Raw genomic sequence first — 22,958 nt, forward strand, 5'->3', positions numbered from 1 at the left:
TTCCAAGACAAAAAGGGAGGATTGTGGAAGAGAGAAATTGGGAAGAATGCAAAGAGGGAGAAGCAATGGCTGAATGGTGACCTGTCAGTCAAACAAGAAGTTCTATTTGGAATGTTACCGGGAGAAACAGTTGGAAGCAAAGCCAAATGCTGGCTGGATCCTGGTTCCCTTGTGGCCTTGTATCAGGGAAGGAAGAAAGAGTTTTTCTTCTTTTGGACTTTGGAAACTCAAGCTGAAGGTAGCCTGGTGATTTTGAAGGCAGAAGAAAGAAGGACAATAGTCCAGATATCTCTTTGACTTGCTCTGTTGATTATAGTGACTGAACTTCCAGATCTATCAGCCATTTCTCTCACTGTAGTATTAGGGAAATCCTCAACCCTCTTACCTCCATTCTTTATCCTTTCCTGTCTTCCCCAAATAAACCCCTTACTTAAGATAAAGAAGAGAAAGAGTATTTCATTTGAAACATCATAAACTTACCCTGAGTAATTTAGAAGAAGAAAGAGAAGAAGAAGAAAGGGGGGAGGGGAGGAGAAGGGAGGCTGAAGAGAGGGAGGAAACAGGAGAAGGAAGGGTAGACAAAAGAAAGAAGAGAACTGCCTGATCTTTAGTTATCAGTTACCAAACTAATATAGTCCCTTATTATTTACTACGCCCCACAATTCCCTTTCCCCAAACCTCTTCCTTGAGTTCTAGGATTACCTCGGTGATGGAGTACCCCATTTCCATCCACAAGAAGGACCTAGAAAAAACACAGGACACATGGTCACCAGGGCTTCTTCAAGTCAGGAGCTGTTCTAAGGAGCAATAAGAGAAAGGATTTTAACCCCTAAGTTTTTTCCATATCTTATTCCTAGCTATTCCATATCCTAGGCCATTCTATCAGAATTGTGCTCTCCAAACTTACTTTTGGGAGCCAGTTCATAGTACTAGTTTCCATTGAATCCACTGCCATGGAAGGAGCTCTAAGACTAAGGTCAAAGAAGAAGGGCCAAACTTTTGAACACAGAATGGCAGAGGGAAATTTTCCCTTTTCTTCCCAGGCCTGGTCCCTCTCCCACTCCACCCCCACAAAGATTTTTTAAATAGTAGTCTCCTCCATCCTTCCCCTGGTCACTCCCTAGTAAGGAAAGGAATAAACATTCTTAGGAGAAGGCACCTGAGGCATGAGATCAGGTTTCTTCTTCTGTAGCCTCTGAATAGCATCTACCAGGAAGGAGACTTCTCGAAATGCCAAGAAACCAGATATGTAGGGAGCTGTTAAGTTAACCATCCGATGTTCTTCATATAACACCTGCCACAAAAGGGAGGAAAATTAATTAAGTCATTGAACACTCTAGCCAAGTGGAGGCACTTTAAGGGAAGGGAAAGGGAATTATTCCTCCTACTCCAGGTCTTTCTTCACCTTTATCAACCTTATAGAGCTTACTGTTTTAGGTCACTCTGAGCATTATTCCCCAACTAGGCCCCTCCTGGTTATCCTCAATCTAGTCAACTAAGTGAGAAGTCACTTAACCCCCATTGCCTAGTCCTTACCTTTATATGTATAAAGAAGCAAAAGCCAGTCTCTGCCCTCAAGGAGCTTAAATCAAATGAGGGACACAACAAAAAAGCAAATATGTACAAATAAACTATATACAAGATAAATAAGAAGAAAATAAGAGTGGGAAGACACTAGAATTATAGAACATTTAAGAAGAGGGATTTTAGTTAGAACTTAAAGGAAGCCAAGAAAGGCAGTAAGCAGAGATAAAGAGGAACAGCATTCCAGACATGGGCCGCAAGGAGAGAAAATGCCTGGAGATGAGAAACGGATCATCTTGCTCATGACAGTCCGGAGTTCAGTGTCACTGGATTGAAGAAGTAAAGGTTAGAAGACTAGAAAGGTAGGAAGAGGCTAGATTATGAAGGGCTCTGAAGGTTAAACAGAACATTTTGGATGTGATGCTGGAGGTAACAGGGAGGCACTGGAGTTTATTGAGATTGGGAAAGGTGGGGGTGGTTGGACCAGTTCACAACTCTAACAGTGCATTAGTGTTCCAGTTTTTCCATATCCCCTCCAACATCTGTCATTTTCCTTTTCTGTCATGTTAGTCAATTTGATGGGTAGAGATAGTACCATAAAGTTGTTTTAATTATCATTTCTCTAATTAAGTGATATAAAGAATTTTTTTCATATGACTATAGTTTTGATTTCTTCTGAAAACTGCCTGTTCATATCTTTTGACCATTTGTCAACTGATGAGTGGCTTTTTAAAAATTTCACTTTTAATTTCAATTTTTATAATAAAATTCTCTTAGGGTCTAATTTCCCAAATATATAAGGAACTAAGTCACATTTACAAGAAATCAAGCTATTCCCCAATTGACAAAACAACCCTGACACCTAGCAGATTGGCCAATAAAACAGTAAAGGAAAATAATAAATGTTGAAGGGGATGTGGCAAAATTGGGACACTAATGCATTGCTGGTAGAGTTGTAAATTGATCCAATCATTCTGGAAGATAATTGGAATTATGCCCAAAGGGCTTTAAAAGATTGTATGCCCTTTGATCTAACTATGCCATTTATGGGTTTGTACCCCAAGAGATAATTAAAAAATGTTTGGGGGACCGCTGAGTGGCTCAGATTGAGAGCCAGGCCTAGAAATGGGAGGTCTTAGATTCAAATCTGGCCTCAGACACTTCCTAGCTGTGTGACCCTAGGCAAGTCACTTCACCCCCATTGCCTAGCCCTTACCACTCTTGTGCCTTGGAACCAATACATAATATTAGTTATAAGATGGAAGGTAAGGGGTTAAAATTAATAAATAAAATTTAAAAAATAAATGTTTGTAAAAAAATATTCCTAGTCACACTTTTTGTGGCAACAAAAATTTGGAGGGGCAGCTGGGTAGCTCAGTGGATTGAGAGCCAGGCCTAAAGAGGAAGGTCCTAGGTTCAAATCTGGTGACCCTAGGCAAGTCACTTAACCCCCCATTGCCTAGCTCTTACCACTCTTCTGCCTTAGAACCAATACATAGTCTTGATTCTAAGACAGAAGGTAAGGGTTAAAAAAAGAATTGGAAAGAAGAGGGTGTCCCTTGATTGGGGAATGGCTGAACAAATTGTAGTATATGATGGTGACAGAATACTATTGTGTTATTAGGAATGATGAACTGCTTGATTTCTATGTGAACTGGAAAGACCTCCATGAACTGATGTGGAGTGAAATGAGTAGAGCCAGAACATTGTACACAGAAACTGAAACATTGTGGCATAATCAAAGGTAATAGACTCTGCTACTTATAGCAATGCAATGGTCAAGAACAGTTCCATGGAACTTATGAAAAAGAATGCGATCCACATCTAGAGAAAGAACTATGGTAGTAGAAATGCAGAAATAAAACATATGATTTATTGCTTGGTTATATGGGTATGATCTGGGGCTGTGGTTTTTAAAAGATTATTCTATTACAAATATGAATAATATGGAAATAGGTTTTGAGTAATAAGACATGCATAAACCAGTGGAATTGCTTGTCAGCTCTGGTAGTGGAGAGGGAAAAGGGAGGGAGAGAATATGAATCATGGAACCGTGGAGAAATAATCTAAAAAAATAATAATAATGTAGAAAAAAATAAAATGTAATCATAATATGTATTACTCTTATTCTCTTTTCTCCTCTTTTCATCTCTTCATATATTTCCTTATTTTCATTATATTTCCAATGTTTGCCATTTCTAATAATATAATATTACATTCAAATGTCACAGTCTATTCAGCCATTTCTCCCATTCGTTGCATCTGTGTTATTTCCAGTTATTTTGTCATTACAAACAAAGCTTCCATGAATATTTTCATGCATATACAGCTCATCTCAATAATTTCCTTAGGGCCTAATCCTATTAATGAGATCTCAAGGTCAATGAGCATGAACAGTCTTAAAGCTCTTAATGTATATTTCCATCTTGTTTTCTTAAAAAATTCACAGCTGCTTCTAGCAATGTAATATTAGGCCTGTTTCATGACTTTCCTATCAGCATTTAATTTGAGCACTTTAATTCATCTGGTTCTTAGGAACATATTTAGCTAGATTGGTCTTAAGCAGCAGAACAAACTTTTTCCAAAACCAAGTCTTTCCAGCTTGATCATATCCAGTAGAAATTTTGTTCCAAAACCCCTCAGGAATGCAGTATTAACTCCACAGTCTGATGACTATAAAAGCTTTTTGTTTTGTTTGTTTGTTTTTTTGCTAATACTTATGCTCTCTAAACCACTGTTGTATCATCAGAAATTATTTTTGGACTATGTGTACATTCAGCCTTAAATCTACTACTAACTTCATGTGGGGGGAGGGGAACTCTCCAGAAATCTATATTTAACTTATCTAAGGTTCTATTCATCTCCTTAACTTCTTTCTTATTTGTTTTTTTAGTTTTATCTAGTTTATTTAGATTTATCTAGTTCTGAGAAGGGGAAATTAAAGTCCCCCATTATTATTATTTTGTTATCTATTTCTATCTGTATCTCATTCAGTTTTTCCTTTAAGAATATGGATGCTATAACACTTGATGCATACAAGTCAAATGCTGATAATGCTTCATTATCCATAGCACTCCTCTACTCCCATAACCATATAGTTACCTTGTTCATCCCTTCCAATTATATCCATTTTAGCCCCAATTTTTCAGAAAACTGCTCTCCCTACCTTCTCTTGATCAGCTGAGGCACAATATATTCTGTTCCAGCCCCTCACCTTCACTCTATGTGTATCTCTTATTTTCAGTGTGTTTCTTGTAGGGTCCTGGTTTTTTATCCTTTCTGCTATCCATTTTCTTCCCATGAGTGAATTCATCCCTTTTACACTCAATGACATAGTTACTAGCTATGTATTTCTATCTATTCTGTTCCTCTTAACTGTCTCCTCTTTCTTTCTGCTATATCCCTCTTGAGATGTCCAATTTCCTGTGACCAATACCTCTCAAATTCGCACCCCTTCCCAAAAGTCATCCCTTTCCTCTCCCTTTGCCCTGCTAGTCCCAAATTCGCCCACCTTTCCAAAGGTCCCTAATCCCTAGCTGTAGGCCAGTTTCTGGAGCCAAGACCTAAGCAGACACAGCTGCTTCCTGGGCCCACAGCCTACTGATTTTGGGACTCAGCAAAAAGGTGAGGTTGCAAATCCTACCCCCCAGGGATCACCCTGTCCTTCCTCCTTAATTGTCCCAGACTATTCAGTTTCACTCCCATCTCCTGTCTGTTTTTGTTGCTTTTAATGTTGATTCTGTGGAATTTGATTGTTTGTGGGGAGCAATAGGAGAGCAAGGAAGCTTCACACCCTACTCTGACATCTTCCCACAATGCAACATGAAAGTTTCTTTTATTTTTAAAAATTTGACTCACTTCCCTATGGATTTTAGAAATGAGGCCTTTATCAAAGAAACTTGCTATAAAAACTCTTTTCCAGTTTCCTGCTTTCTTTCTAATTTTGGCTACACTGATCTTATTTGTGAAAAAACTTTTTTATTTCATGTAATCAAAATTATTCATTTTACTTCCCATGATCCTCTTTATCTCTTAATTGATCATAAATTCTTCCTTTATCCATAGACCTGACTGGTAAAATTTTTCATGCTCCCCTAATTTACTTATGATATCACCCTTAATGTCTTAATTATGGACTCATTTTGACCTTATCTTGGTATATAGTATGAGATGTTATCTCTGAGGATCTTCAAGTTTCCCAAACACTAGATTATTGTGGTCATTTACTACTGTATTTTAGGTAATTTATTTTTTTTTATTTTTTATTTTTTTAATTTTATTTTATTTATTACCTAATTTATTCCATTGATTTACCACTCTATTTTTTAGTATCAGAAAATTTTGTAATACAGTTTGAAAAATAGTACAGAAACTGAAACATTGTGGCAGCTGGGTTGCTCAGTGGATTGAAAGCCTCAGACACTTCCTAGCTGTGTGACCCTGGGCAAGTCACTTATTCCCAATTGCTTAGCCCTTACCACTCTTCTGCCTTGGAACCAATACATAGTATTGATTCTAAGATGGAAGGTAAGGGTTTAAAAAAAAAAACTAGTACTGCCTAGTATTGGCCACCTTCCTTCACATTTTTTAATTGATTCCCTTGATATTCTTGACCTTTTGTTCTTCCAGATTAATTTTATTATCATTTTTTTAGATCTACAAAATAATTCTTTTGTAGTTTAGACTGATATGCAAATAAGTAAATTAATTTAGGTAGAATTATCATTTTTACTATATTGGGTTGGCCTACTCATGAGCACTTAATATTTCTCCAGTTATTTAGCTCTTTGTGTGATCAGCTAAACTTCTTAAAAAAAAACTACATATACTTATTGCCTCCATTTCCTCTTCCCTTTCTCACTTACTCTTTAACCCTTTGCCATATAGCTTTTAACCTCACTCAACTTTTATCTAAACTATCTAAAACTACCAACAATCTCTTACCTGCCAAATCTGATGGCTTTTTTTTATTCGCTCAATTGTCATGCTTTTTAGACACCTCTGTAAGCAGTTGATACTACTGACTACTCTCTCCTTTTTCATTTTTGGAACACGACACTATCCTGTCTTAACTGTTCTTTCTTAGTCTCCACTGCAGGCTCCTCAATCACATCAGGCAACTTCACTGTAGCTGTTCCCCAGGATTCTGTTCTGGACTCCTTCCCAGCCTCTTTCTTTACGCTCGTTAATCTGGTAAACTTCCATGGGTTTACCTATCATCTCTATGCAGATATTTCCCAGATCTATATATCCAGTCTCAGTCTCTCCCCTTAGCTTCAGTCCCACATCACCAGTTGCATAGAGGACATTTCAAATGGTTATCCCAGAAACATGTTCAAAATTGAACTCATTATCTTTCCTGAAAAAAGCTTTCCCCTCTTCTAAACTTTCTTAGTGCTACTGAAGGCAGTACCATCCTTACAGTCTCCCAGATTCAAAATTTTGGCATTATTCTTGATTCCTCACTCTCCCTCACTCTGCATGTCCAGTTGGTTCCCACACCTTGCCATTTCTTCTTCTACCACATTTAACACATTCCATCCTTTCCTTCTAATCAGCTGCTACCTTAATTCAGTTTCATCATCTCTCATCTATATTATTACATCAGCCTGCTAATTAATCTGCCTGCTTCAAGTCTCTACCCATCCCAGCCAATCTTAAACTCTCTATTGCCAAGGTAATTTTCCTTAAGCATAGATACTACTATGTCACTCCCCTATTCAATCAACTCAAATGGCTTCTTAGGCAACTAGGACAGCTATTCCTTTTTTCCCTCCCTTTTTTATGTAGTATTTTTTCCCCTCCTTCCATCCTCAGTCCCACAGACTGAGAAGCCAAGCTATATGATAGCTATTATATCTCTGTAAAAAAAAAAAATTAAGTGAAAAAAGTATGCTTTAATCTGTACTTAGAGTTCATCAATTCCCTCTGGAAGTCAATAGCATTTTTCATCATGGGTCCTTTGGAAACGTAGGGCAAGTATTCTCAATCTCTTTTTGTCCCTTTTGGTAGTCTCATGAAGCCTATGGATCCCTTTTCAGAATTTTTAAAAGTACATTAAAATAAAATACAAATCATTACAAATGAAACATTCTATCAAAATACAGTTATCAGAATTTTTTTTAAAGTTCATGTACCCTAGGTGAAGGATCTCTGCTTTAGAATAAAATATAAATTACTCCATTTAATATTTAAAGCCCTATACAACCTGACCCCAACTTATTTTTCCAGACTCATTTCACCTCCCCCATTTCCCAATCTAATCAAACTGACCTCTCTCTCACTCATCTCTCCTCACTTTTCCTCTAGCTCTCCCATATACCTAGAATGTCCTCTCTCCTTCCCTTCACCTCAGAGGCCCTCTCTTCCCTTCCAAATCCCAGTAATTGCTAATGCTCTCTTTCCCAAGTTACCTTGTACTAACCTGCTAGATATACATTTGTATTTATTCCCTTTATATTTGATTTCATATATGTTTATGTATGTGTATGTGTGTATACAGACACACACTTGTATACTTGTCTCCTCTATGAGAAAGTAAACTGTGAGTAAGTAGTCTTTCATTCCTTGTGCTTGAATTCTCAGGACCCAGGCACAGTGCCTGGCACTTAAAATTAGCTGCTAGATTGTTGTTGATCATTAGTAAATTTGGAGAGGACAATTTCAGTTGAATCATGAGGTAGAAAGCCAGACTAGAGAGGGTTTAGGACAGAGTTGGAGGGGATGAGGTGGGAGCACCACATAGAGGTTTTCTCAAGGAATTCAGCTGAGGAGAGCAAAGATATACTACTATGCTATGGTAGTAGGGAATAATGGGATCAAATGTTTTTTGAGGAATATGAGAGATATAAGTATATTTGTAGGCAGCAGTTAGGAAGCCAGCAGACAGGGAGAGGTTTAGGGTAAATGATAATGGAATGGAATGATAGTGGAGGCAATCTGCTAGAGAAGACAGAAGGGAATGGGATCAAGAGGGCAGATGGAATAACTTTGGGAAGAAAGACTACCTTTTCATCTGATAGAGAAAGGAAAGAGAAGATAGTGGAGGAACTATCTCAGTGACAGGAGATGAAGAGGAAGGAAGAAGGAGGAGCTTTTGAAGAATGGTCATAATTTTTTCAAGGAATTATGAACTGGACAAAAGTTGCAGACAGACAGACAGATTTAAGTTTTATATAAAGAAAAAGTTCCTGACAATTAAAAGATATCCAAAAGTGAATGGATTGTCTTAAAAGGTATTAGGTTTCCCCCCAGTGGAGATCTTCACATGGTGACTTGAAGCCTCCCCCTAAACCATTATATATACCTGTTGGGGGATGTTACAGAATGAATCCCTGGTCAGGTATAAGTTGGACTTCAGAGAAGATCTCTGAGATTCCTTCTCTCTTTTTTTTTAATCCTTACCTTCTGTCTTAGAATCAGTATTGTGTATTGAATCCAAGGCAGAAGAATAGTAAGGACCTGGTAATGAGGGTTGCCAGGGTCACATAGCTATGGGGTGTCTGAGGACAGATTTGAACACAAGACCTCCCATCTCTAGGCCTGGCTCTCAATCCACTGAACTCCCAGCTGCCTCTCCCCTAACTTTTTGATTCTGATACAAAATTTTATGGACAAGAATTGTCTGCATTTTCTAAATAGATACTTAGTCAAGGTGTGTTGAATTGAATCACATCATTCTTTAGAATGTCTTTAGACGTCTTTAGAATATCAAGTCAATTCATAGCAAAAAAAAAAAGGTAAATAACCAACTGAAAAATATACATTGAAACAACCTTAAAGTACAACCTCAGATCCACTTATCCTATAGAAACAAACAAGAGTCTTGATTCCCTATTAGTGTCTATTCCAAGTCTCCTCTCTCCAAAAACACCCAACTTTTCACCCCTAGAGGATCTCATTTGCTAATTTATGGAGAAAACGGAGGTCATACATTATAATTCTCTTATCTCCCATCTTACCTAGCTCAAGACCTTTGTAATTCTTTCATCTTTTCTTCATTTGCTCTAGCAGTCTCAGAGGAAGTGATGGCTCTCCTTGCCAAAGCTAACCCCTTCATTTACATTCCTATGTTTCTTTGTAATCCCCAGAGCTTAGCACAGTGCCTGGCACATAGTAGGTGATTTATAAATGCTAAGTGACTAATATGATGAATTCCAGGAAATTAATAAATGATTACTGAATGAGGATACGCAACAATATACATGTTTCTAAAATTTTCCTGGAAGTATTACAGAAACTAATTTGAAAGGGCATAAAAATATAATAAACAAATAAAGAAAATCAGCAATATTAAATATATCCTTTACTAATAACAATGAAACAAATATCTGAATCAAAAAAGGATTTTTAGAGAAAGGATTCAAAATTGAATGGAGACTAAATAAGTAAATCTTGAAGTAAATTCCAAAGAATTGAGGGTCAAAGAATAAATAATAAAATGACAAAAGGGCTGACCCAAAATAGGCACACTACTGCACTGTTTTTATAGCTGTGAATTGATGTAACCATTTGTAAAGCAATTTGGAGATATGCCCCAAGTCACTAAATTATGCACTGTATATATATACCCTTTTGGCTCAGCTATCCAACTATTATTAGGCTTATACCCCAAAGAGATCACAGAAAATGGAAAAGAACATAATATATACAAAAATATTTATAGTAGCTTTTTTCACAGTAACCCAAAACTAGAAACTAAAGAGGGGGCTACCTATTGGGAAATGGCTAAACAAATTACGGTAGGAATATAATGGCATATTACTGTACCCTAAGAAATAACAAAAGGAATAGTTTCAGAAGAAACTGAGAAGACTTCTAATAAACTAATACAGAGTGAGGTAAGTAGAACCAGGAGAAAATTTTTAAAAATGGTAACAATTATAAAGAAAAACAATTTTGAAATACTTTAAAACTTTGGCCAATGAAATAAATAATAAACTATAAATCTAAATAAATGAAGATGAAACAAACCATTTATCTCTTGCCAAAAGGTGATATATTTAAAATGAATTTAATTTAAAATGAAACACATTTCCAGACATGGTCTTTATGAGATTTTATTTTGCTAGGCTATGCATATTTGTTATAAAGATTTTTTAAATTATTATTTAAGTGACAAAACTAAAGGCTGGGTTTTTATGGAAAAATCTTATAAAATATATAAACTGTTAATCCAATTTTTAAAAAGAAAACTAAATTGATGATATCAAAAAATGATGGGAGGGTAAGATGGATTCTCCCCTTCAGTCTTCTTCAAATATGTCTCCTCACTAACCCTGCCTTTACTTCCTTTCCCTCTAATAATTGATCTTATAGATGAACCTCTTCCCTTGGGGAAAGAGAAATCAGTTCTCTCCCTCTTGCACTATAACTATTCCCTTCACTCACAAGGAAAATCAATTTAGGATAAATGACAAAGCTTTATTCTAATAATAATGGTCAGGGGTAAAACAGGAAGATGTCTGAAAGTTAGGGTCTAGAGGAAAGAGGATAAAGGAAGTCCCTGTCTGTCTAAAATCTCCATTTCCCTCCCTCCAAAGTTGAGAGACTCTGAACATATACCATCAATTCCTCCTTAACACCCAAACCAACCCTCTAATACACAAAGTAATAATCATCAAAACCATTTGGTAGAAGCAAAATAGAGAAGTTGATCAGGGGAACCAATTAGATATATATTAGCTCTAAAAGCAATAAAACATAGTAGTATTTTGTTTGATAGATCCATGAATTCTAATTAATAAAGTAAGAATTCCTTATTTGTCAAAAACTGCTGGAAAAGGTATAAAGCAGTCTGGCAGAAATCAGATTCAGACTAACATTTCCATATTCCATACTAAGCTCCAAACTGATAAATAACTTGGAAATAAAAAGTTATAATGTAGAGGATTAGGACCTTTCACAACTGTAAATAGAAGCATTCTTGACTAGACAAGACATAGACAACATTACTAGGGGAATTATGGACAATTTTGTTTCCACAAAATTTTGAAAGTTTCTGCATAGACAAAATCAATATAATTCAAAGGGAAAGAGTAAACTGGAAAAATGTTTGCAGCAATTTCTCTGATAACAGTATGATATCCAAGATGCACAGAGAATCAATCCAATTGTATAAGAACAAAAATCATTGCCCAATAAGTCAATAGATATGAACAAGTGATTCTCAAATGAATAAAGGCAAGCTATGAAAAAATTCTATAATTCCACCTCATCTATCCAATTATAACAAAAAGAAAAATAGCAACTACTGGAGAGGAAGTTGTAGAAAGACAGGCACACTAATGAACTGAAGAAGTTTAATCATTATTTTAAAAAAAACAAAACCTCTTCCTTCCATCTTAGAATCAATAATGTATATTGGTTCCAAGGCATACTACCAGGCTAAGGAAAATTGGGGGTTGAGTGACTTACCAAAGTCACACAGCTAAGAAGTGTCTAAGGATAGACGTGAACCCAGGACTTCTTATCTGGTCCAATCATTCTTCTTCTTTTTTTTAACCCTTACCTTCCTCTCTTGGAGTCAATACTGTGTATTGGCTCCAAGGCAGAAGAGTGGTAAGGGCTAAGCAATGGGAGTCAAGTGACTTGCCCAGGGTCACACAGCTGGGAAGTGTCTGAGGCCAGATTTGTGGTCCGATCATTCTTGAAATTAATTTGGAAGTATATTCCCAACTTTGACCAATTAATATTATAACAAGGCTTATTCTTCAAGATGGAGAAAAAGAACTCAAATTTTATAGTGGAATTTTTTTGTAATAAAAAAATTAAATACATGAATTAGTGAATGGATGAACAAATTCTAGCATAAGAATATAATGGAATATTATTGTACAACAAGAAATGATTAGAGATGGATACAGAGAAAGCCAGGAGGGTTTCAATAATGATGCTTAATGAAGTGACCTGAACCAAAACAATTTATATTTCTACAACAATTGAATGGGGGGGGGGGGGGGGGGGGAAGGCTGGTAAAAGACTACACTGCTATGATTGGTGCAAAGACCAATCATGCCTGAATGAGTCAGCTTCTGACCTCTTGATAGGTGGACAAGCAATGCAGAATGAGACACACTATCTCAGACATGACCAGTTTATGTATTTGTTTTGCATGATTTTACATATTTGCTAGACAAGCTTATTATTTGTTACAAGGTATGGCTTTGGAGGGGCACAGCTAGATGCTGTAGTGGATAGAGTGCTAGGTGAGAAGTCACCTTTATGAGTTCAAATCTGGTCTCAAGACACTCACTGCCTGTGTGACCCTGGGCAAATCACTTAACCCTCTGCCTCCATTTCTTCATCTGCAAAATGAACTGGAGAAAAAAATGGCAAACCACTTCCATACCTTTACCAAGAAAATCCCAAAAAGGGTCACAAAGAGTCAGACATGACTAAAAGAACTAAAGAACAATAGTAACAAAACTTTGGGAGAAAGTGAAAATGAGGAAGTAGTGATAGTGATATATACTATTAAAAAGGGGGTGGGGTGGAGAAGTAACTGTAAACCACTGGGGGGGGGGGAGGACACAAAAAAATTAGAAGTTCTGAAGGGGCACAGAGAAACAAGGCATGTTGGAACTACTATGCTAAATATGAAATTTCAATGTGCAATCTTGAAACTCCCAAGTTTGACTTTGTCACATGAGAGCTTATCCCAGCTTCACAAGTTTCTGACTAACTAGAGACCTTAAAGTACTTTAGGTGGACCTAGCAGCTAAATCAGATGTTAAATACCCTTTTGTCCTTGTAGGTTCTTCTAATGTATCAAAGTCCTTTCTCAGGTAGCCCAGCCCTGGGCTAGACCTTTCCCTTTTGTGCCCATTGTAAAGCATCAGCCTCTTCCTGATAATCCTGTCTAGAATTCCTCATTTCTTTGTAGCCACTGTAAAGCCAATCACCAATACTTTCCTTTCCTCAGTTCCCCAAGAGATACATAAGTTCCCCAATTTTTCATGGTTTGTTGGAACTGTCAGCTAGTGAGGTATCACTCCTAGGGATAAGGTACCCAGAGTAGCCAGAGTCTTCAGCTCTGTGTGGTCTGGGGCGTTTTAGTTTGTGTGGAGGCCCGAATACTTGTACCATATCCCTCTCCTGATTAAAGATTTGGTTTTCCTGACTATTTAATATTTCTGTGTTTTTTCCCCAAGTTAACAAGACCTATTGATTGTTATAATTTTTTTTTATTTACCCTGCAACCTGCCTGCCCCATTCAGAATTTATTCTTTACTTAGATCTAAGGTTTGCTTTCTAGTGTTTTCATTTTATTTCATTCAAACACAACCCAAGCTATATATCGTACAAATTTAATTTCATAGAAGTATTTTTCTGATTTGCTTTATATGGGAAAATGTTCATTTTTAGTGATATTTGTAATGTTCCTAATAATAAAAAGAAAAATTAAAACAAAACTTATGTTGTTCAAATATCCACAAAGGGGAACTAGTGCCAATGGAGTTATTTAAACATAGACCAGATGGCCACCTCCCAGGTGTGCTGTAAAAGGGATCTCTGCCAACTCCAATATTCTTTGGTAAATGTTGCTTTTCTCATAGGCCCCTAATTCTCATTCCCAAGGGCTCAGGGGTAATGGAAAGAGAATTGAATTTAGAGTTGGAAGAACTGGATCTGAATTCTTGATCTACAACTTACAACTTATGTGGCACTGGGAAATGTACTTTTCTTCCTTAAGCTTCTCATCCATAAAATGAGGGCACTGAACCAGATCCCTAAGAATCCCTCCAGATTTAAATTTCACAGTCCTGCTGTGTCCTTTCCCAGTGTCTTCTCTGGGAGCCTCATACAATGCTATAGTTTTACATAACAATGTGCAGTTCACTCCTTCAGCCAGGGTTGTTCTCAGCCTCACTGTTTTCCAATGCCTGCCATCATCCAATAGGAGGGTTCAATTTAAAAAAAGAAAGAAAAAAGAGAGAAAAGGAAGGAGGAAGGAAAGGAGGGAAGGGGAAAGGGGAGGGAGGAAGGGAGGTTGGACTCTTTTTTTGTAACTCTCTTGTCCCATCCTCATTCAGACCAGGGACTTGCTGATCCCACTGGATGTTACCTCAAGCTCAGGGTAGCTGAGCACCACTAGAGAAGCACAGGCTCTGACATCATCTCCCTTAATGAAGGATATATCAACACCTCCGACCCGAAACAGACCAGTAAAATCTGTTTTCTGCTGCCAGGCTTCTGTGTCATGGTCAATCACACTGGCTTTCAGCTGTGCTTGCTCCCTGTAGGGTTTAAAGAAAAGAGATATCAAATAAGATCTAGAAGCTATCTTCCCCAGTCACTTGCAAGAACAACAATCCCATCCATCTTCAGAACTCAAATAGCAAGTTAAAACTTCATCTAAAAATCCCACTTTCAAAAAATCTAATAAATGCTTTTAATTGTTCCTAACTTGTAACTTGAGTTAACTTGTGTTGAGGCCTAGGAAGGCAACTATTGGGTATTTTTAAAGGTCACACCCCAATCATTATTAGTGAAGAACGCTGAACTGGGTCAGAAGAACTAGGCTTGAAGCCAAGCTCTGCATGCTGTTTCTCTCTGAACAAATCACTAGCCTCTTTAGTCTTCAGTTTTCTCATGTGCAGAATGTAGAGACTGGTTTAGATCAATAGTGTCAAACTTGAACTTGAGATGTGACAGGGTTCTAAATGGTTCATAAAGATCCCTCTGGGTCAGTGATAGTAAACCTTTTAGAGATAGAGTGCCAGGCCCCACTCCCATCCCGCCCCAGGCCACATGCTGTGCTCCCCTCCCCCACTTCAAGTGCTGGGCATGCCCCCCCCCCCCATCCCACAAAAGGGAGAAAGAGCTCCCATGCTGGGCAATGTTATCAGGCACAATGGAGAGGCACAATTTTTTTTTGTTGTTGTTAAATATTTCCCAATTACATTTTTAACCTGGTTTGGGCAGAGCCACTGGAGAGGATCATATGGACCATATGCACATTTGATACCACTGGTATAGATAATAGGAGCAGAGATTTAAAGCTAGAAGGTACCTCAAAAGTCAGAAAGTTCAACTCTCCCATTTTATAGATGAGGAAATAAAGGCCCAGTAAAGGTTTGGTGATCTGTCCAAGGTATAAAAATTAAATTAGTTTCTAGTAATAAAAGTATTATATTTTAAGAGGTTTATTAAGGATTATTAGAAATCAAGGATACAAAATAATAAACCATGTGCCTAGGGCTGATTAGTCCATTCACAGCCTACTTACTACATGTTGCAATGTCCGGGTAGAGGAAGCGAGAGAAAGAGGTAGATATTACAGCCAGTTTAAATACAAATTGTGATCTCACCCAGGTGAAGACTCAGGTGAGATTATAGGGAATTCTGGGAAATACCAAGGATTTCTGGGGATTGAAGTCTGGGGTTCAAATCTCCATTTTTACATAGGTCAAGAGCTTGAAATAGGATTATTATATACATTAAAAAGAGCTTAAAATATGTAACCTGTCTGACTGGATTGTAGAAAATAGATGAACAATTACTATTCTCTTGGACTCTCTTTCTACAACTTTAGCATATATATTTGCATCCATCTGCCTGTCTAGAACAGAATTCTTAACTTGAGGCCCATGAACTTTTTTAAAATTTGATATCTATTGATAATAGGTTTCCTTTGTGTTTTATTTTACATATTTAAACACATTATTCTGAGAAGGGATCCATAGGTTTTACCCTACGGACAAAAGGGGTCCATAACAAAAAAGATCTTGAATAACCCTGTGTCATGTTATATAAGTCATATATAAAGCAGGCAAATTAGGTGTCAGTAAAGATGGATAGAGCACTAGACAGACTCAAAAGTCAATCTGAATCCTGCCTCAGCCACTTACTAACTGTAACTGGGGACAAGTCTCTTAGCAACTCTCATTTCCTTATCTGTTAGATTGTTGTGACGACAAAATGAAATAACATATAATGATAGTTAATATAGAGCTTTAAGTTTTGCAAAATTCTATGTAAATACTAGCTATCATTCTCATTTCTGCCTCAACTCTTTCACCTACCACCACCACCACCTCCCCTTTCTAGCACCCCCATTTCCCCCAAATACAATGGAAGCTAAAGTGTAGGTACTACTTTGCTTGCTTGCCTTTGTATCCTCATAAACATTTTATTCATACATATATCTATTACTGCACAAGGTTAAGGATTGGACCTATGACTTCATTGATACAGGAAATTCCCAGGTGTAAAAACTCCCTATTAAAGATATGCACCTTTACAGCAACTCAGAGATACCCAGATTTGCCTAAGGTCAACACAGCCAAGAGAGGAGGTAAGAGAGAGAAAAGAGAAATATTTTGTTTATTTCTTTTGTATAGTATCTACTAAGAGATCTCATTTGATCCTCACAACAACCCAGGAAGGTAGCTGCCATTATTATCCTCATTTTACAATTGAGGAATCTGCTCCCCACCCTAATCAAGATATCCCCTTCAAAATCAAATACAAAATCTGTCTGGCATTAAAAGCCCTTCATAACTTACCTCCTCCTAACTTTCTAGTCTTCTTATATTTTACTAGCCAACACATACTCTTCCAACCAATAATCTTGGCCTTTGTGTTATTGTACTAAAAGGACACTCTAAATTGTACATTTTCACTGGCTCTCCCCTAAGCTTGGAATGCTTTCCCTCTTCATTTCCTCCTACTACTTTCCCTGGCCCTCAAGTCCCAACTAAAATCTCATCTTCTACCAGAATCCATTACCAGTTCTCTTAATTTTGATTCCTTTCCTCTCTTCTTCTTTTTTTTAATCTTATATGTTGTCTATGTATCTTGTCTGTCCATATTTGTTTGCTAGCTGTATTCTCCAATGGGCAGTTATACAGCTCAGTGGATAGAACACTGGACTTGGAGTCAAAAAGATCTGAATTTAAATTCAGCTTCAGACACTTACTAGCTGTGTGATCTTGGGCAAGTCACTGAACATGTTTGTCCCAATTCACTGATAAAGGAAGTAGCAACCACCTTCTTGCTAAGAAAGCCCCATGGACAATATGGTCCACAGGGTCATGAGGAGTTGGGCATACAACTGAATTAGAAGAATTTCCCCATTAAATTATGAGCTCCTTGAGGGCAGGGGCTGGCTTTAGTCTCTTTTTTTAATTTCCAGGGCTTGGAACAGAACCTGACACATTGGAGCTTTAACTAAGGTAATTCTGCACATTCTCTCCATGTTTGGGGTATAAACATGCCTATTTTTTTGTTAGATTTTGTATATTGATTTTTTATGAATTTGTATACATGTATAGACACCCATACAGGAATCGTGTTCATTAAATTACCTTCCAGCTCTTGGTGTCTGAACTTTGTTTGCTTAACCACCCTGGTCTTTAATGTAGGGAGTCCTCAGGTCCAAGAAATCACACCTGCTGCACCCCACTTTCCTGAAAGTTGAGAGTAAGGCCCTAGGAGGGCACTGCTCTTTGACAGAGTAACTGGATCTGGAGTCAAAAAGACCTAAGCTCAAATTCGGCATCAGTCACTGTGACTTTTGGCAAGTCACTTTGTTTGCCTCAGATTCCTTACCTGTAAATATGGGGAAAATAATTCCTACCTCCCTGGGTTGTGATAAAATGAGATGTTTGTAAAAGCGCTTTGAAAACCTTAAAGCACCATTACAAACGCTAGTTATTATTATCATTATTATTAGGGATGGGGCAGATTAGGCTACACTTTAGTACTGGAATCTTCTGCCCTTCTCTGCTAAACCCTGACACACTTCGGGATTATTAAGAGGCCCTCAAGGCCTAGAGGATGGAAGTGGGAACAGCTCCTCCAGGTCCGGGGAGGAGACTCGGAGAAATGTCCCCAAGAGCATAACCAGAGCCTCCGCAAACGAGGAAGCCCATGCCAACGCATGCGCGCAGAAGCGATGCGGCAGTGACTGAGAAAAGAGGGACGGCCCACAATTCTCCAAAGCCGCCGCCGGAAGCAGAACATGACGGGCTGCGTTAGTTGTCTTCCTCTTGTTTGGCTAAAATTCGGCTGAATCCGAAACCAGTGAGGTTAAGATCAGGGAATTAGATCTCGCCCTTCCCTATCAGGGCCGTTACCGTTTCCAGCGGGACAGAGTCTCCCGCAGCGGCGGCCCAAAGGCCTCGTGCGCCATGGCGGTGAACCGTCTCTTCCGGGTCACTTCTTGGGGCAGCAGGTTATGGTGGACAACAGGCTTCGCTCAGAAAATCCAGTCTCGGGTGTACTGGCGGCTCAGGCCTCCCCTAACGCTACCAGCCCCGCCCCTTTTCTTTCATCAGCCGACAACCTAAATCACGTCTGGAAGGGTGCAGAGCCCGGGTTTAGGCGAGAGAACTAGGAGGGGTGGTCATATAGGTCGCTTCCTGGGGTTTTACATTTGGGAAAGTGCCTGGCTCTGCACTTCCGCCCTTTTGTTTTTGTGTCACTTGGCTCCACCCAGCAACTTTCCAAAACAAAATTCTTCTTCCAGGTCACCTATTTTTCTTTTTTTGCTTTGTTCCCTTTCAATTCCTAGAAGGCAGTGACGGATTTTGCTTTTGTATTTATATCCCCAGCTCTTAGCTTTCGGCTTTGTCTTTACTAAATGCTTAAATTCCTGTCCTTTCGAAACACTGCCTTTCTTTTCTTTCTTCCTTTACTTTTTTCTTTTTCTCCCATCTAGGCTACTTTTTAGTTAAGTACTTGGTATATATTTGTATTAATTTAATGCTTTAATTTAATTTTAATTTAATACTGTGTGGATTTGGGGTAGTTTTTAAAAATTACATTTCAGTGGATTTATCAGCCAGTTTTCTTTGTTTTCCGTACTCCATGCTCCCGGAGGGCCAAACCATTTAACTATTGCTATATATTTTTATATACGTTTGATATCTTCTCCGTTAGATTGTAAGCCCCTTTCCAGAAAGAATAGTTTCATTTTACTTTTCAGTTAGTAAACATTTATTAAGCACCTACTATGTGCCAGGTCGAGTGCTGGGAATACTAAGCAAAGCAGTCCCTGCTAAGGGGAGCTGGGGAGAAGGGGTGGCAGGTGGGGAAGTAACATGAAAACTGTGTCTGGGGACAGCCAGATGTCTCAGTGGATAGAATACTGGGTCTGGTTTCAGATTCTCACTCTAACATCTACCACTGTTATTTGATCAGTTTGTTCCCATTGACAAATTCAAGTTCCTGTGACCTCACTTGGGGGTTTTCATGGCAGAGATCTTGGAGAGGTTCACCATTTCCTTCTCTCCCTCACTTTACAGATGAGGAAACTGAGGCAAACAGGATTAAATTATTTGCCCAAGATCACAGCCAGTAAGTGGCTGATATCAGATTTGAACTTGATCCTCCTGCATTCTATCCACTTTATCACCTAGAAGCCTTTGGACAAAATCTTTTCTTATCTGAAAATGAGGTTAGATCAAAGGATATTGGGGGGGGGGGGTTGTATCACTATGGCTTGCTGCCTATATTCATAATTAAAGTAAATGCTAAATTTCAGAGGTTAGTGAAAATTAAGATATAATTTGTTTCCTGTCAAAGTTTACTGGACACCCTGAAATCTATCCAAGAAATCCTCATGTTTGGAACACCTGAACTAGGGGCCCTCTAAGATAGTTTCAGCTCTGGAGCCTATGATCCTAATGGGTTTGCAGTGGAAGCCCAACCAGTGGCCAGACTTCTCTTTATTGGCTTCAGGCAGAGGTGAGATGAAGGTGTTGTGGTAGAAACACATTCAGGATTGTAGCAGGCTCTTGGCTCCAATAATGGGAGGCTCAATCTCCCTTCAATCTAGAAGAAAATAATTTTATTTGAAGTAGTGGTTTTTAAAATGGTATAACAACTTGATAGTTTATGGAATAGCCTTGGGACTGATGGATTAGCCTGGGGGGCTAGTAGAGAAGCCCTGGGTTGGTAGATTAGCCCAATAAGTAATGGAGTAGCAGCCCCAGGGGTAGAGTCTGTAGAGTTGCAATCCCATTTCCACCTTTTCTCATTACAACCAGAAAAACTCCCCAAAATGGGCATTACCAAAATCAGGTGGAGGTGTGGTTTGGGGTTTAACACATCATAGGTTAATTTACAGATATAAGGAAGGGGAATAAGGAGCATGCACAGGTTTGGGGGATTTCCCTGAACTGCCAGAGCCCTTAGTGCACATGTCCTATGTTTCAACATGGTCCCACCTAAAGGAATGAGAAAAGGCAAGTGAAAAGGTCTGCAAAAAGCAGAGGCTTGGGTTTCACTTGGGTTTCAATCCAGGGTGGCTCATGCAAGGAACACTAAGGATTAAGTTTCAAGGAATTCCAGAAAGCAGATTGGGGGGGCTTTGGTTCCTGTCTCTCTGGGAGTTTGGAGACTTCACTTCCTGCTGGGGTGAATAATGGACTTTTGGTTGGAAGCCATTTGATCTGAAAAGTTCTTCCATCTTCTATTCTGTCTCTGAATAGAGATTGATGTACCAGAGTTACTGCTGATCCTACTGACCTTGTTCCTGAGTTCCTATTTCCTATTTATCATCTGATTTACTGAGAAGAGCCAACCTGAGCCAGAAAGATCTGTCATCAACTGAAGCCTGGCTGGACCCTGTGGGGTGACTCTGCCATTCACCACCGCCTTATCAAAGCATCCTAAACTATCTTTTGTCTACCAATACTATTTTGGGGGGCCAAAGACAGGAAAGGTAGATAGGATTTGGGGGTTCAGAAACAGTCAGTGTAGAATTAAGCAGCTTGGAAGACACAGAAGGCAGACCTGCGAGGGTCTCTTAGTTTAGGGAAAGAGATCTAGAGAATTATAGATTAGGGAAACTTGCCTTGGCCCTCCTTTTCCCTGTGTGATAACACCCAAATAAACCCTCTTTGTTTGGAAATGTGAAAGAGAAATTGTAAGACATGCAAAAGGGCAGAAGCAGTGGCTGAGTGATGACCTGACTGTCAATCAAATGAAGATTCTGATTTGGAATGTTACCAGGAAAGATAGTTTGGAGCCAAACCAACTGCTGGCTGGATTCTGGTGGCTTGGCTGATCCTGGTGACTGATTTTCTGGGCTTGGCTGAATGGTGATTGACTTTAAATCATGATCCTGACTGATTTCCTGGTTGCCTTTGAATCGGGAAGGAAGAAGCTGGGTTTATCTCTGGGACTTGGGACAATAAAGCTGGAGGTAGCCTGGTGACTTTGAAGGCAGAAGAAGAAGGACAATAGTCCATATATCTCTCTGACTTGCTCTGTTGGTGATAGTGACTGAAATTCTAGACTTATCAACCATTTCTCTCAATATCCTCCAACCTAAGGTTAATTATAGAATTAGGGAAAACCCCAACCCTCTTACCTTCTTCCTCCATTTTTCCTGTCTTTCCCAAATAAACCCTTACTTGAGATAAAAGAGGATAGAGAGTATTTTCATTTGAAACATTAACTCACCCTGACTGATTTAGAAACCAGAAGAAGAACAGGGGAAGGAGAAGCTGAAGAGAAGAAGAGGTGGGGAAGGGAGACTGAAAAAGAGGGAGGAAAAGGGAGGAAGGGAGGTATATAGGGAAGAAGGTAGACAAAAGAAAACTACCCGATTTATTAACCCATCAATACACCCCCTCAATATTATCTATTACAGAAAAGTTAATAGTGGGATTGCTTTGTGTCACTGGATCAGGTGTAAACCTTAAAATTTCACAGACTTATGAATGTTAAAAATTTTACTCCACATTGAGGAATCCTCCAATTCCCTACTTGAAACAATTCCCTACCAGATAGTGAGAACTCTACTTGAATGTGAAAACTCCTTGCTATGGGAGTATCCCTACTCCACCCCTACTTAAGACTGCTTTAGGGGAGAAAACTCCTTGGTATGGGAGGATCTCTATTCCACAGGTACTTAAGACTGCTTTAGGGCAGAAAACTCCTTGCTAAACAATGAAAGTACTTGAAAACCATACTTATAAAGGAAAGGAGTTCTTTGAGCCATGCCTGTTTTTGGAATTGATACAATAGGATGCTAGGTGCCTATAAAGGTGGGGCAACTTGTAAACTACTTAGACCTAAAAGGTGAAACTTTACTCAGAGGTTTTCTCTTAATGAAATTAGTTGACACAGCAGCATTTTTTTTTTCTGACTTACTAAAGAGATTAATCTACTCAGCTGTGAATTCAAAATGGGCTGTCTTTTGGAAAACATCCACAATGATTGGTAGATGAAAGAACTTAGGGGAGGTGACAAAGGAGATTTTGCCCTTAAAAATAAGAGCTCAGAGAAGAGCTGGAGGTCATTCTGAAACATTCAGATTGAGGAAGGACTGATTCTGAAACATTCAGATGGAGGAGGGAGCTGGTGAAAGCAGCTGAGATGATGCTGGCCTGGTGTCACTAGAATCCTTGCTTAGGCATAACTTGTGATGAGTGTTAAAAGACTGACTGACTGATCTCTCTTAAGACTCAGGTCTAGGC

At 38.6% G+C, this 22,958-nt stretch overlaps 1 protein-coding gene and 1 long non-coding RNA gene across 4 annotated transcripts in view; one reads left to right on the forward strand and one right to left on the reverse strand.

The window, feature by feature from the left end:
• ENDOV (endonuclease V) overlaps positions 1-18,913 on the reverse strand; it is a 61,364-nt gene extending 42,451 nt beyond the window's left edge. The window contains exons 1-4 of one of the 3 annotated variants that reach the window (XM_007482894.3): positions 18,606-18,913; positions 14,591-14,762; positions 1,160-1,294; positions 703-742 (exon numbers count right to left, since the gene is read on the reverse strand). In XM_007482894.3, the coding sequence (XP_007482956.1) occupies positions 703-742; positions 1,160-1,294; positions 14,591-14,762; positions 18,606-18,661 (403 nt within the window). In that variant the 5' untranslated portion in view covers positions 18,662-18,913. The remainder of the gene's footprint in view (positions 1-702; positions 743-1,159; positions 1,295-14,590; positions 14,763-18,605) is intronic. The other 2 variants (XM_007482892.3, XM_016430735.2) reach the window with 2 other exon arrangements.
• Positions 18,914-18,928: 15 nt separating this feature from the next.
• Positions 18,929-21,901, forward strand: LOC103093719 (uncharacterized). The gene is made up of 3 exons (XR_462279.2): positions 18,929-19,927; positions 20,056-20,217; positions 20,964-21,901. It is a non-coding gene; the product is annotated as an uncharacterized LOC103093719 (long non-coding RNA).
• The last annotated feature ends 1,057 nt before the right edge of the window (positions 21,902-22,958 follow it).

This window comes from Monodelphis domestica, chromosome 2 (assembly GCF_027887165.1).
Source record: "Monodelphis domestica isolate mMonDom1 chromosome 2, mMonDom1.pri, whole genome shotgun sequence".
NCBI lineage: Eukaryota > Metazoa > Chordata > Mammalia > Didelphimorphia > Didelphidae > Monodelphis > Monodelphis domestica.